This window comes from Loxodonta africana, chromosome 11 (genome assembly GCF_030014295.1).
Source record: "Loxodonta africana isolate mLoxAfr1 chromosome 11, mLoxAfr1.hap2, whole genome shotgun sequence".
NCBI lineage: Eukaryota > Metazoa > Chordata > Mammalia > Proboscidea > Elephantidae > Loxodonta > Loxodonta africana.
The window spans coordinates 85340059-85353107 of NC_087352.1; the positions used below are offsets into that span (position 1 = coordinate 85340059).

The window sequence follows — 13049 nt, forward strand, 5'->3', positions numbered from 1 at the left end:
TTGATATACACATTTTTTGGGGAGACATAATTCAATCTGACAGAAAGGATTTTAAGGTGATATGTGAAGAGGATGTGGGCGTTAACCAGGTGAGGATAGAGAAGAAAAGGCTTCAAGGCAGAAGAAATAGCTTGTGCCCAGGCCCTGAGATGACAGGCCATGCAGAAGGAAGGGCCTGAGGCTGGATTGGGATGAGGAGCAGTAAAGGATAATGCTAGGTGGAACAGAGCAGCCAAGTCAACATGTGCCTTGTGTGCTTGGGTTGCAAATATATCACATTCAGATGTGCAGGGAAAGATAATTTATCTTTGAAATGGCTCTGATATTTCAACAAGTTCTTCCCACTCTGGTAGTATGGGGGATTAAACATGAGTCCTCACGTTCCTCAGTCTCTGTACCCTTTTTGATAAACGTTTGCTCTTCTAAAACCTCTCCCTTCCCTCCTGTCTTCTCTAATATGGCATTTAAAGGTAAAGATGAGCCTTGCTGTGTGTTTACTCTAATCCCTGAGGGAGCCTGTATTTGTAGCGGAGGTAAAACTCAGGGTCGGGTCTCTCAGCTTGTCACACAATATCGGCGGTGCTCCTTGTTTGTCTCTGGAGACTCATCTTGGCTCTCGCTGGCTCAGTGTCACCCTGAGCTTCTGTTACACTTCTACCTGGCACCTGGCCTATGCCTGCTGATTCAACTCAGTTATGCTCCTGGTCCTCTTGGGAGGGTGATGTGTGGGAACTTAGTGACATGTGAGAGCTAAGAGCAAAATCAACCAACATTTGGCCTTTCATTGCCCACATTACCAAATTTGCTTTGACTGGCTGCCTTGCAGATGGACGCTTGGAGATCTTTTCCTAGCATCGCAGATGTGACTTGCCCATCCCCAGTGTTTGTTCAATTTCTCTCACTTTCTGGGCATAAGATCTAGAACCATGTCTTGTCTTCTGTCTTTTCTCTCTCCCCAAATCTCTTTGTTCCAGAGAGGGTAGGCTTTAAGATGGATATTTTATTTCTGTGTCATACTCTCCTCCTGTCCTGGAGCAGCAGCCTCATGGCCTAGCCATCTCTGGGAAAGGAGTATCACTTTTTCTTTTTTTTTTTTTAAGGTGATCATTTCTTTGCAGCAGGGAAGAAATTATGATCTGTGTTGTCCAGAAACTACAATCTGGGTTGATTCTTGGTATACTAATCTAAAAAAATCTTTCCTGTATTTGGATAAAGACTGGCTTTTAATCTGTACCTCAGGATTCCGTTTTGAATGTCAAAAGAATTCCTACCTTAATAATGGTCAGTGACCATTTTCTATCCATTCCACACCCATGGTTACCTCAGGCTAACACAACGTCAGTCACCTACTTGGAAATGCAAGGTTAAAAAACCTGTAAGTCTGACTTAGTCTTTAGGGCAGGTTGAAAGGCTTATGTGAAGAAATGCCATAATCAGATGTTTGTGCTGTGCTGCTTACTCTGTAGAAGTGAATGGGGAGGGGCGTCCAAATCCTGAGAATCTGGAAAATGGTAAAAAGTATTATAATTCCACTGAAGAGTTAAAGCTCAACAATTAATAGAGAGATGTTACTGGTCCGAAGGAATCTGTCAAGTCGAAAGCAAGAGAAGGAAATGCTGGCATGCAGAGTTGAAGGGTAAGGCCAGCATTTCCAGGATGGGCCCATAGGAGGATCTGATCAGTCAGTTTTGCTTGTAGCTGTTGTCATTTTGTTAAGTGTGTGTTCCTGGTACTGTCTGCTGTTAACGGTGAGTAATTCTTGCAAATAAAATAAATATTAATATGTTTATATGTATAATATACTTTATGTAAATGCTGTGAGTAATAGTTCAAGAAATAACAAGTTTTGGAAGCAAAATAAGTAATCATATTGGCAATTTCAACATACGATTCTGTGTAGTATTGCCATTTTGCTAGGTGTGTCTTAGTTACCCAGGGCTGCCCTAAAGAAGATACCACAAGTGGGTGGCTTTAAAGAACAGAAATTTATTGTCTCACGGTTTCGGAGGCTGGAAGTCCACATCAGGCCATCCACTGTAGGGGAGGGTCCCTCCTTGTTGGTAGCCTTGGACATTCCTTGGAATTTCTTGGCTTGTAGAAGGTTCCTCACACAATCTCTTCCTGCTTGTGTGTGTCTCCCTGTCTCTTTTTCCTTTTTAAGACGCTACTCACAAGGTGTTAGATTTAGGACTTTCCCTACTCTGTTAATGACCTCCTTTAACTTAATTGATAACAAAAGAAAAACCTTGTTTCCAAACAAGGTCATGTTCCCAGCTACAGGGGTTAGGAACTTAGCATATTTTTCAGGGGATGTGATTCAGTCCATAACAAGGTCTAGCTGTTAGGTTATTTGGATATTACCCAATAATATCCACTGGTGTTTTCTAGTGTTTTAATATTCTCTGTAGACTACAGTTCTTTGTAAATAATTCTGAACTTAATATTTCTTATTCATTAAACTTGCTTTTTTAAAAGATATCCATGATAAGTAGTAAAGAGTATGATGCATGTCTGAAATATTTTAAGAATAACTTAGAATTTTGGAAATTCTAGTTTTTCGCTCCTGAATTTCATTTGAAAATACTAGATGTAAGGAGACCAGTCCAGAAGCTGTTCTGTTCACGGAGAGGAGACAGTTATGGGTGAGAAAGGGGTAGAAGTAGTGGGAATGGAGAAAAGTGGGTTTAATTAATATTTAGAAGGTAGAATCAGTAGAACTAAGTGAGTGTATCCCCACATATCTGTCAGTTTGTGATACTGTGGGGCTTGCATGTTGCTGGGATGCTGGAAGCTATACCACTGGTATTCTAGTACCAGCAGGGTCACCCATGGTGGAAAGGTTTCAGCTGAGCCTCCAGACTAAGACAGACTAGGAAGAAAGACCTGGTGGTCTGCTTCTGAAAAGAATTCCAGTGAAGACCTTATCAGTAGCACTGAATGTTGTCTGACATAGGGCCAGACGGTTAACCCCTCGGGTTGGAAGACACAGTGGCTGCAACAGTGGGCTCAAGCGTATCAGTGATGGTGAGGATGGCTCAGGACTGGACAGCGTTTTGTTCTGTTGTACATAGGGCTGCTATGAGTTGGAACCGACTCGATGGCACTTACCACCAACAACAACGAGTGTAGGGAGTGAAAGGGAAGAAACAGGTAAGGCGATGTTGATTTTTGGCTTGAAAAATGAGGTGAATAATGGGGCAACTGTGAAAATAAATAAATAAAACATTGTGAGTGTGTGTATGGAGGATGAAAGATGAGTTCACTGTGTACTTTCTGAGCATGAGTTACCTTGGTGTCATCCAAAGGGAAGTGTCTAGTAGAGAGCTGGAAATGGGAATGTGGAGTTGGAAATCAGCAGCATGTAAACGATTGAACCAGTGGGAAATACCAATAATGAAGAACCAGAGAATGTGGGGCTTCCAGAGGATACTGAAAAGTGCCAGAGGAGGAAGAGGAAACCCTAGAGGGCAATGCTATGGAAGCCAGAGAGGAATGTGGGCCACGCTGTCTGATGCTATATGATGATGCAGTGAGGTGGCAGCTGAGTAGTACCCTTGGGATTTGGTGACAACTTAACCAAAAAAAAAAAGAAACCCTGTTGCTGTTGTTACCACAAACACAGATTCAAGCCACCTGCTGCAAAGCCAATACTGAGGGGTGAGGTATGCAGCAAGAGGGCTTTATTGTATACATGTATACAAGAGACAGAGTGGAATAGGCTCCTCCAAAGTCTGTCTGGTGGAGACCACTGGAGGGTTTTATAAGGTTAGGGCTTAGGCTTGAAGAACCTGGAGATCGGCAGTTCTCCTTTGAGGGGGCACGTTGATCACATTTCAGACATGTTGACCTTCTGTGGGTATTCTTTAGAGGTCCTCTGATGCCATCCTGGTTTCAGTCACAAGGTAGGCCCCGATTATCTGGTTGTCTCGTCCCAGATCTTATTGATCATTGTTCTGTTTAAGAGGAACATAGGTTAATTTTAAATGTCATAGAATCATAGTGAAACGGAGAGGGAAGGGAGGAAACAAACCACAAATCACAAAATCACCGGGATATGCAAAAGCTAACTATGCAAGCCATGTAGAAACAATGCTACAATACCTGGAACGATAGGCCCCTGCAGCCTCTTTCACTGCCCCTTTCACTGTTGACTCGAGTGACCCTATAGAGTAGAACTATGGGGTAGTTCTACAGAGTAGAACTGCCCCATAGGGTTTCTAAGGAGCGGCCGGTAGATTCGAACTGCTGGTTAGCAGCAGAGCTCTAAACCACTGCACCACCAAGGCTCTGGAAACATGCATAGTTCTTCCTTTATCAGTATACATAGTTCTCCCTTTATCATTGGGGGTGATTTCTAAGGACCATTCAAATATTTAGGAAATGATGGCCAAATAGATGAATAAATGGGCATAGACTGAAAAAATTTGAGGACAGTTTTAGCGACATGGTAGGAGATGAACCTAGTCTGTAGGGGTGGGTAGTTGATAGAAAAAATGAGATGAAAATAGCAAATGAAGACAAGTGGAAAGGGAAAGTGAGGAGAACAATAGTTGGTAAGGGGTATGGGATCAAGGGAGGGGCTTTTTTGTTTGTGTTTGTTTTTGCTTGTTAGGTGCTAGAGATACGAGTATTTACTTGCTTCTTATCAGCAACTAAAGAGGGAGTGGTTAAAGATATAGGGGATGAAGGAATCCCTGAGAAGACTGTCAGGGATGGAATCTAGGATCTAGGGAGAATGACTAGTCTTAGGTATCAGGTGGAAAGCATGGAAGAATGCATATGGATTTAGGTAGGATAGTGGAATTGTGTCAGAAGCCTAGAGAATTCTCATATGTAAGCCTCCATTTTCTCTGTGAAGCCAAGAGATGTAAGGTCATTTGCTAAGAATTGGGGGAGGTGTCTGGGTGAGAAGCTTGTGGAGAATAGAGAAAGATCGGAACGTGTTGTGGAATATAACAGAGAAACCTAATGTAGGCTTTATACAAAGGGTTGCCAGGCAGTATTGAGGACCTAATTCAAGCACAAGTTCTGGAATTTAGGGTACCACAAATCTATAGGTTCTCTTATTTTTCTTTATTATTATTTAGCAACTTGAGTATGGCTCTGGAAATGTTGAGCTAGTGCATTTTCCTAGGCTTTGGGGGTTTGCTAGGGTGCCGTGACAAAGATAGTGAAGTAAAGGTATGGAGAATATTGGCAAAGAAATGGGAAGCTAGGGATCAAGTAATATAAGCTGAATTTTTTGAAGGAGGTGAAGATGGAGGAGTGTTTATACATATGAAAAGTAGGATTAAAGAACTGAAGGGCTGATTAAGTTGAAAAACATGTATGGGGTACACAGGGCACACCTGTGTGAACAAGCTTGGAGCTTGGGAGTTTGTGGTGCAGGCTTGGAGGTTGGGAGTTTGTAATGGGACTATCTATATTCATGATTTCAGTGATGATGATGAGATCCAGGCTCTGGCTCTGGGAGTTGGTACATGACATGGAGCAGAGGCAAAGTGAGTGGGAGATGAGGGAAGCCAAGAAACCGATAGACCAGGTACTGAGTAGATAGTAGACTCCCTTAGGATGGTGACAAGATTCACAGTGGAAAGAGACTATGTTGTCGAATATTATTTGTTAAGGGGAGAGCCTCTGGGAGGCTAACAGGTGGCAGCAGAGAAGGAGTTTGAGGGAGTTATGGCTTAATGTCAGGAGTCACAAAGGAGGAGAAGTTGTAGCATGAGTGGAGTTGTTGTCAGGTACTGTTGAGTTAATTCCAATTCCCATGTGACAAAGTAGAACTGCCCCATAGGACCTTCTTGGCTGTAATCTTTACAGATTCAAACCACCACCTTTTTGGTTAGCAGACAAGTACTTAACCGTTGTGCCACCAGGGCTTCTTATGAGTGGAGTAGTAACTGATTAAAGATAGCAGTAGGTTCACACTGCTTCTGTTCTGTGAGGTATATCGGGTGTGTGGAAATGTAGGTTTCCACCTGAGGACTAACAGGGAATTGTCATCAGCGAGAGATAAATTTCATTTAAGAACAGAAATGTTCAAGGCAGAAGACTGAGGTTCTAGGATTTATTAACTGTGGAATCAGGGGCTCCAAAGTAGAAATATTTGGAGAGGAGACAGATGTAGAAGTTTGGGTAATTGGCAAAGTCTCAAATGTCTTGGCAGCAGGAATCTCTCAGGGAGTTGTTAGAGGCCTTTTCTGGGTATGCTGAGGTTGGTGGCTGGGGTTTCTGTTGGTTCCAGACCTGAAATCCTGGAGCTGAGGACAGTATATAGCCTGAGAGAGATACTGTCATTCACCTTAGCAGGTAAACCACGTGCCTCTCTTGAGAAGTGGCCCTGGGTGGCAGTGAGAGTGGTGGACTTTGGGAATTTGAGAGGCTGTGTTTTCTCAAGACTGATTTGGAATTTTGGTAGATTTTTAGAGTTATCTGAGCTCTAAGCTGTAAAACCCTGTATCATTTTTGCTAAATTGAATTACGTAGTTTCAGTTTCTGCAACGCTCAATTTTTTAATACCTATCCTTAGCTCTGCTGCTAAGGATCTAACATTTCATTGTTTTCAACTTTGGTTCTTGTCACCTAGTTGAACTCTCTACCACTTTAGTAACCCAATATCCTCATTAACTGAGATTTTATCTGAATCCAAAGACTCCATTTTCGGTCACTGTCTATAGAGCTAACAGCTCTCCAAATGCTTCAGGAAATGTTCTTTACTAATTTTCCATTCCCTTCCACCCCCCTATGTGGCATTCGTTTTCAAAGAGTTGTTCTTCATAAAATACTATGTCAAGAGAACATCTTTGCTAGATGACGCCAAGATAGCTAGAGACAGAATCTTAGAGCTAGAGCCAACGGGTCACTAGAGATCGTCTAGTTAGAGTGACCTCTGTCATATCTTCCCCCATCCTGTTAGAGAAGAGGAAGTTGAGTCAGAACAGTAGCACCAAGAATCTAGGTCTTCTGAGTTGCATCCATTACTTTTATTACGCTTTTTATTATATCATAATGTCTTTCACTCATCATAAAGCAATGTTAATGAGAGCCATTCACCAAGGTATTAAAGTAGCTTGTTAGGGAGAAATTAATTTTCTTGTAATATTCCCTAAATAACACCTAGAAATTCCTTATCTTTTTCCATTATTAGGAAGAAGTAAGTCTAATTTTGGTTGGACACCTCTTCATCTGGCATGCTATTTTGGGCATAGACAAGTGGTCCAGGATCTATTGAAGGTAAGTTTATCGTTTTTGTTTTTAAATGAATGTAATAAATACTGCTGTTATGGAAATTATAAGATGAAAGCCTTACAAAAATATGGCTTATTTAAAGCAATAATCCACCACTAAAGACACTTAATTGTTCCTTATTAAATACATGAATGAAAATCATATTTTTTCAATCTTTTGTTTTTAACATTATTGGCTTTTTTCCCCTCGCTTTTTAAAAATTGTGGAAGACTATGCATAAAAAACATTTGCCAATTCAGTAATATTATTGGATTTTAAAAATTGCAGATGAACATATTAATTAAATAAGATAATATTTTCAGTTTTGTGAGCATAACAGTTAAAAAAAAAAAAAAACCAGTGCGCATCCTCAATTATTTTTTAACAGTCAGAATCTTTTAAGGAGTACTGTACAGTTTAAAATTTTATGTTTCTCAGTTCTCTGATGAATAATTTTTCACATATTGATACTTCTGAAATTGGGTTGCATCTTACAGTTGATCTATACACTTAAATGGTAATGCCATTTTTTTTTTCCTGAAAACTTACTGACTTGATGGTGGAGGAAATGCGGTATTTCATTCTGAGACAGTTTTCCTTATTTCAGTAAGAGTGCTTCTAAAGTAGGCTGAAGCTGTATACATTTTAAAAGGTCGGTATCTTTCATTCTTCTACCTCGCAGGTAGATTTTTACCTTTCAGGAAGCTTCCTATTTACTTTTACTATGAAATGAATTTATTTTTGATCATGACAGCCAATCAAAATTAGCTCCTATTTTAATTTCTGAAGTATTTAATATGTTTTTAAGGAATTATTTTCACCTTTGTGTCTTTCATGCTATGTGGAAAATATTTTTTAAAAACATTTTTATGTTTTCTAGGCTGGTGCAGAAGTCAATGTGTTAAATGACATGGGAGATACACCGCTTCACCGAGCTGCCTTCACAGGACGAAAGGTGAAAGATATTCCATGTTTAATGTTTCATAAGTGAAATATTGGGAAGAGAAGTCACAGATGTTTTCTCTGTTATAACCAGTGGAACAGCAACTGAAAAAAGGCACACACACAAAAGTATATAAGCCAGCATTTTGGGTCAAAAGGCCACAATATATTTGGGGTCATGTAGACATCCACTCTATAGCATCCCTGATAGGAGATCATTCAGTGTCTGTATACCTCCGTGATGGGGGAACTCATTATTCGTATTTCTAAAAGCAGCATCATTGAGGTATAATTTACACTTCATAAAATTCACCCTGTGAGGGTACCTTTCAGTGGTTTTTAGCGCACTTACACAGTTATACACGACTATCACCACAGTCCAGTTTTGGAACATTTCTATCACCCCAAAAAGCTCTCTTGTGCCTGTCTGATTCATTCCCTGTTCCTATCCCAAGCCCCAGGCTACCGTTGATTGGCTTTCTGTCCCTAGGTAATTCACCTTTTCTAGGAATTTCTTGTAAATGAATCCTACAGGCTTTCCTGTTTGGTGTCTTCCACATTGCATAATGTTGCTGAGGTTCATTCATGTTGTAGCATGTATCAGGAGTTGGTTTCTTTTCATGGCTAAATGATATTCTATTGTATGCATAGACCACATTTTATTTATCTGTTCACAGTGGATGAATACTTGGATTTTTCCAGTTTTGGACCATTATGAATAGTGCTGCTGTGGATATTTATGAACAAGTGTTTTTATTTCCCTTGGATAGATTCCCAGGAGTGGAATAGCTGGGTTATATGGTAAATTTTTGCTTAGCTTTTTAATAAACTGCGTATCTGTTTTTGTATTTTTATTTTTTCACTGTAAAATATATATAGCAAAATTATTTTAATCATTTCATGTTGTGCGATCATCACTTTTTCCAAGTTTTTCATCAACCAAAGAGAAACTTGTTGCCCCTTAAGCAGTAACTTCCTATGTCCCCCTGACTCCCAGCTCCTTGCAACCACTAATAACCTTTTATCTATGCATTTACCTATTTGTGATACTTCATATAAGTGGGATCATACAGTATTTGGATATTATTAGAAAAATGGAAAATAACAAGTGTTGGCGAGGATGTGGAGAAATTGGAATCCTCGTTCACTGCTGATGGGAATGTAAAATGGTGCAGCTTCTCTGGGAAACAGTTTGGCAATTCCTCAAAAAGTTAAACATAGAATTTCCAGGTAACCCAAGAATTCCACTCCTAGGTATATACCCAAAAGACTTGAAAGCTGGAACTCAAACAGGTGCTTGTACACAAGTATTCATTGTGGCATAATTCACAATAGCCAAAAGGTGGAAACAACTCAAGTGTCTATCAACAGATAAGTGAATAAGCAAAATGTGGTATATACGTGAGATGGCATATAACTGAGCATTAAAGGGGAATGAAGATCTGACACATGCTACGACATGGATGAACCTTTAAAAGACTAAAAAAAAAAAAGTGAAATAAGTCAGACACAAAAGGACAAATAGGACTTTTTTTTTTAAAATCATTGTGAAATGTCTTTCTTTGCCTTCAGTATTATTTCTTGTCTTAAAGTTTATTTTTAATTTATATATCAATCTAGCTCACTTCTGGATACTGGCTACTTTGTATATCTTTTTCCATCCTTTTACTTTCAACCTGTTTGTGTCTTTGAATCTAATGTGTGTCTCTTACAGACAGCATTCAATCTTTTTTTTTTTAATTGTGGTAAATATGTAGGTAACAAAACGTTTGCTGTTTCTACAATCCTCACATGTAAGGTTCAGTTGCATTAATTACATTCATCACGTTGTTCAGCTGTTACCACGATCCATTTCCAAATTTTTCCATCACCCTCAACAGAAGCTCTGTGTCCACTAAGCCCCGAGCCTCCCTCCTGCCTGCGCCTGGTTACCCCTAATAAACTTTCATCTCTATACACTTGCCTGTTGATATTTCATATAGGAGGGATCATACAATATTTATCCTTTTGTGCCTGACTTATTTCACTCAGTATAATGTTTCCAAGTTTCATCCACATTGAGACATGTATCAGAACTTCGTTTCTCTTTAGGGTTGAGTAATATGCCATTGTATGTATGTATGTATATCCATACAGTGGAATATCTTTCATTTTGTTTATCCATTCATATGTTGACAGCATTAGATCTTGTGTTTTTATCTAGTCTGACAGTCCCAGCCTTTGGTTAAGTGTTTGATCTATTCACATTTAATTTAATAATTAATAAGTTGAATTTACATCTTCCTTTTTTGCTATTTGTCTTTTATGCATTTCAGGTTTTCTACTCCATTGTTCCTCCTTTACAACTTTCTTGTTAAACACCTCTTTTCTATATTTTGGCTACTCTGAATTGTATTCCCCCTGGGGGGTTATTATTTTTTAACTTACCTGGACTTAATCTGTAGAATCTGGAATGTGTTTGGCCTGCTGATATTTTTGCTCTTTTGTTTATTTTAGTTGTTTAAGTGTGGTTTCCTAGGGTTTGCCCCTGCATCTACATAGCTTAGTGGTTAGCCAGTGTTTGGGCACAGGTAATGCTTAAATACTCAATCCTATAAGGCTTCTGCCCTCAGCCTATGAATCTATGCATAAATTGAAGAGCACTGTCAAAAGTACAGGCATTTCTCAAGCTGGCCTCTGGTTGTACTTTCTGTAGGCCTTCTCTTGTTTCCTCTGCACATATGTGGATTTTTCTAGTCAGCCAGGAATGTGTGGACAGCTTATGTAGTTCTATCGCTCATTTTTCCAGGGTCTCCTTGTGAAATTTCAGGCTGTGTTGCCATTTGCCTTACGTGGCAGGTGGAATAATGTTCCTCCAAAGATGTCCATGTCCTAATTCCTGGAACCTGTGAACACATAGGTAACATGACAGAGGGGAATTACAGTTGCTAATCAACTAATTTCAAGATTGGGAAATTATTTTGGATTGTGGCTAGTGGGCCCAGTGTAATCACAAGAGGGAGGTAGAAGATTTAGAGTCAGAGAGAGAGAGAGAGATGCCTGTGGAAAAATAGTCAGAGAGATGTAACATTTCTGGCTGGAAGATGAAAGAAAGGAGTCATAAGCCAAGGAATATGGGTGGACTCTAGAAGCAGGAAAAGATAAAGAAACGAATTCTCCCCTAGATCCTCCGGAAGGAATGCTGCCCTGCCGATACCTTCATTTTAGTCCAGTGAGAGCCATTTTGGACTGCTGAAATACAGAACTATAAGATAGATTTATATTGTTTTAAGTTACCAAGTTTGTGGTAATTTGTCATAGCAGCAGTAGAAAACTAATACACCCTAACAGGGAAAGCTATTATTAGATCTCTAGGGTTTCCCATTTGTTTCCTGCAGAATTTGCTACTTTTATCCATCATGCCTTTTGCCTTAGGTTTTTACCTTTTGCTCTAAATCAAATTAATTCCCTCTGGCAGCAAAACTGCTGGTTTTCACTGCCAGCCCTGACCTGGTAAATCTTCTCAGGGAATGGGGGGAGATTGATGGTGGTGGGAACAGCCTGTGCCTAGAAGGCTAAAGACTCTGATATTTTTACCTGAAGTTCTGTCAGTTCCTTTTGAACAAATGCCTCTAGTTTGTTGTCTGTAATGGATATCCAGCACTGTGAAATGGTTAGTTTTGACAATTTTGTCCAGTTTTATACTTGTGACCTTTTTAAAAAAAATTTTTTTTATTAAGTTTTTGATGAAAGTTTACACAGCAAGTTAGGTTCCCATTTGACAATTTCCATACAAATTGTTCAGTGACATAGTTATATTTATCACAGTGTGTCAACATCCTCTTTAATTGTGTTGTTTGTTCCATTTCCAGTACTGTAGTTTTCCTGCCCCCTTATCATTTCATCTGCTTTTAAGTAATTTTTGACCTTTTGTTTTCATACTGATGGTTTTTTATGTAGATCACCAATCTTATGGGTAATATCCTTTATTTTGTGTGCCACTCTGCCATTTTGCTAAAAGTTGATCTCAGGATAGGCTTGGTTCTAGGTTTAAAGAGTCTCAGGGTGATGGTCTCAGGGAATCCTCTGTTCTCTACTGTTCCAGTTTTGTTTGGTTTTATTATTATTTAAGAATTTGAGTTCTGCTCCACGTTTGTCTCCTGTTCTATCCAGGACCACCTATTGTGTACCAGTCAGAATGGTCAGTGGTGGTAGCCAGACACCATCTAGCTCTTCTGGTCTCAGGGTAAATGAGGTTGTGGCTCATGTAGACTTGTTCCTTCTCTGAGCTTTTGGTTACCTTCTTACTGTTTTGCTCCTGGCAGGTAGAGACCCATAGTGTATCTTAGGTGGCCACTCACGAGCTTTTCAGATCCCAGATGCTACTCACTTCACTAGGATGTAGATCATGATTTTTGTGAACGATGTTATGCCAATTGACTTAGTTGTCCCATGAGACTATGGTCCTAAGCTTTCAAATCCAGAAAACCAATGTTGGAAGGTGTTGGTGATGTCTGAGGAATATCCATATTTGTGTCTTCAGTGAATATATGTGCCTACACTCACATATTTGAATTTACGTGTACCTATAGAAACTTTGAGCCCCAGTGGTGCAGTGGGTAAAGTGCTTGATTGCCAATTGAAAGGTTGGTGGTTTGAAACTACCAGCAGCTTCATAGGAGGAAGATGTGGCAGTCTGTTACCAAAAAGATTTACAGCCTTGGAAACCTTATGGGGTCACTATGAGTCGGAAATGACTCAGTGATAGTGGGGGGATAGATACTTCTGTTACCCATCCATATGTGCTTGAACACTTGTTTTTACTTTGGTTGTGCTATGCTCACTACATCCACGTTCAGTGCTACTTTTCCCATCACCAAAAAAACTAAGTCTCTGTG

At 39.7% G+C, this 13049-nt stretch overlaps 1 protein-coding gene across 4 annotated transcripts in view; it reads left to right on the forward strand.

Annotated features, from left to right (window-relative positions):
- The window catches only part of OSBPL1A (oxysterol binding protein like 1A), a 238929-nt gene that overhangs the window by 32793 nt on the left and 193087 nt on the right, over positions 1 to 13049 (forward strand). For all 4 annotated transcript variants that reach the window (XM_064294638.1, XM_003406354.4, XM_023543923.2 and 1 more), the window contains exons 3-4: positions 7151 to 7236; positions 8111 to 8185. In XM_064294638.1, the coding sequence (XP_064150708.1) occupies positions 7151 to 7236; positions 8111 to 8185 (161 nt within the window). The remainder of the gene's footprint in view (positions 1 to 7150; positions 7237 to 8110; positions 8186 to 13049) is intronic.